This window comes from Microtus ochrogaster, chromosome 10 (genome assembly GCF_000317375.1).
Source record: "Microtus ochrogaster isolate Prairie Vole_2 chromosome 10, MicOch1.0, whole genome shotgun sequence".
Lineage (NCBI taxonomy): Eukaryota > Metazoa > Chordata > Mammalia > Rodentia > Cricetidae > Microtus > Microtus ochrogaster.
Window position 1 is genome coordinate 83764291 of NC_022016.1, and position 651 is coordinate 83764941.

General features: G+C 49.3%; 1 protein-coding gene across 10 annotated transcripts in view; it reads left to right on the forward strand.

Annotated features, from left to right (window-relative positions):
* The window catches only part of Kif1b (kinesin family member 1B), a 144018-nt gene that overhangs the window by 120770 nt on the left and 22597 nt on the right, over nt 1–651 (forward strand). For all 10 annotated transcript variants that reach the window (XM_005353694.3, XM_005353693.3, XM_005353702.3 and 7 more), the window contains one exon: nt 261–345. In XM_005353694.3, the coding sequence (XP_005353751.1) occupies nt 261–345 (85 nt within the window). The remainder of the gene's footprint in view (nt 1–260; nt 346–651) is intronic.

A 651-nucleotide genomic window follows, 5' to 3' on the forward strand; every position in this document is an offset into this window, starting at 1 on the left:
CCCTAGAGCATATTACCAGGGCTCAGTCAATCAGTCCCCCACCTGTGTGTATCTTTCTGTGTGTCCGTCCCACTCCCGCCTCTGCCACTCTTTCTTTCTGTCGCTCTCCCAGGATGCATGGGCTCCTCTTGCCTCGGCCTTCATGCTGTGCTTACAGGTGTGAAGCACTGTGTCCTTCAGGCATCTCCTAAAAACAGCTCAGCAATTGCCTTGTTCAGTTTCTAGCATATTCTACATTGTGATCTCGTTCCATTCCCTAGGGCATCCAGCGGCGGATCACAGTGACCATGATCCACGAGAAGGGCAGCGAGCTCCACTGGAAAGACGTCCGTGAGCTGGTGGTGGGTGAGTATATTCCATCAGCCGAGGGCTGCCGAGGGCGGCTGGCTTCTCAGAAATGTCGTCATTCTAGTATAGAAACGTGGAGAAGACAGAGTAGAGAAAATAAAGGCCTGAGTTTCAAGTTCTCTTGAGTGCTGGGGTTGTAGTTTAGGAATAGAGTGATTGCCTAGTAAATGCAAGGTCCTGAGTTTAATCCCTTCTGCTGCAAATAGGAAAGGGGGGGGGGAAGAAACTCCTTTTCTCAGTTTCTATTACTATGCCATTCTACTATTAACTGTGAGTGTGGATCTGAGCTAGAGGTTATGAAAA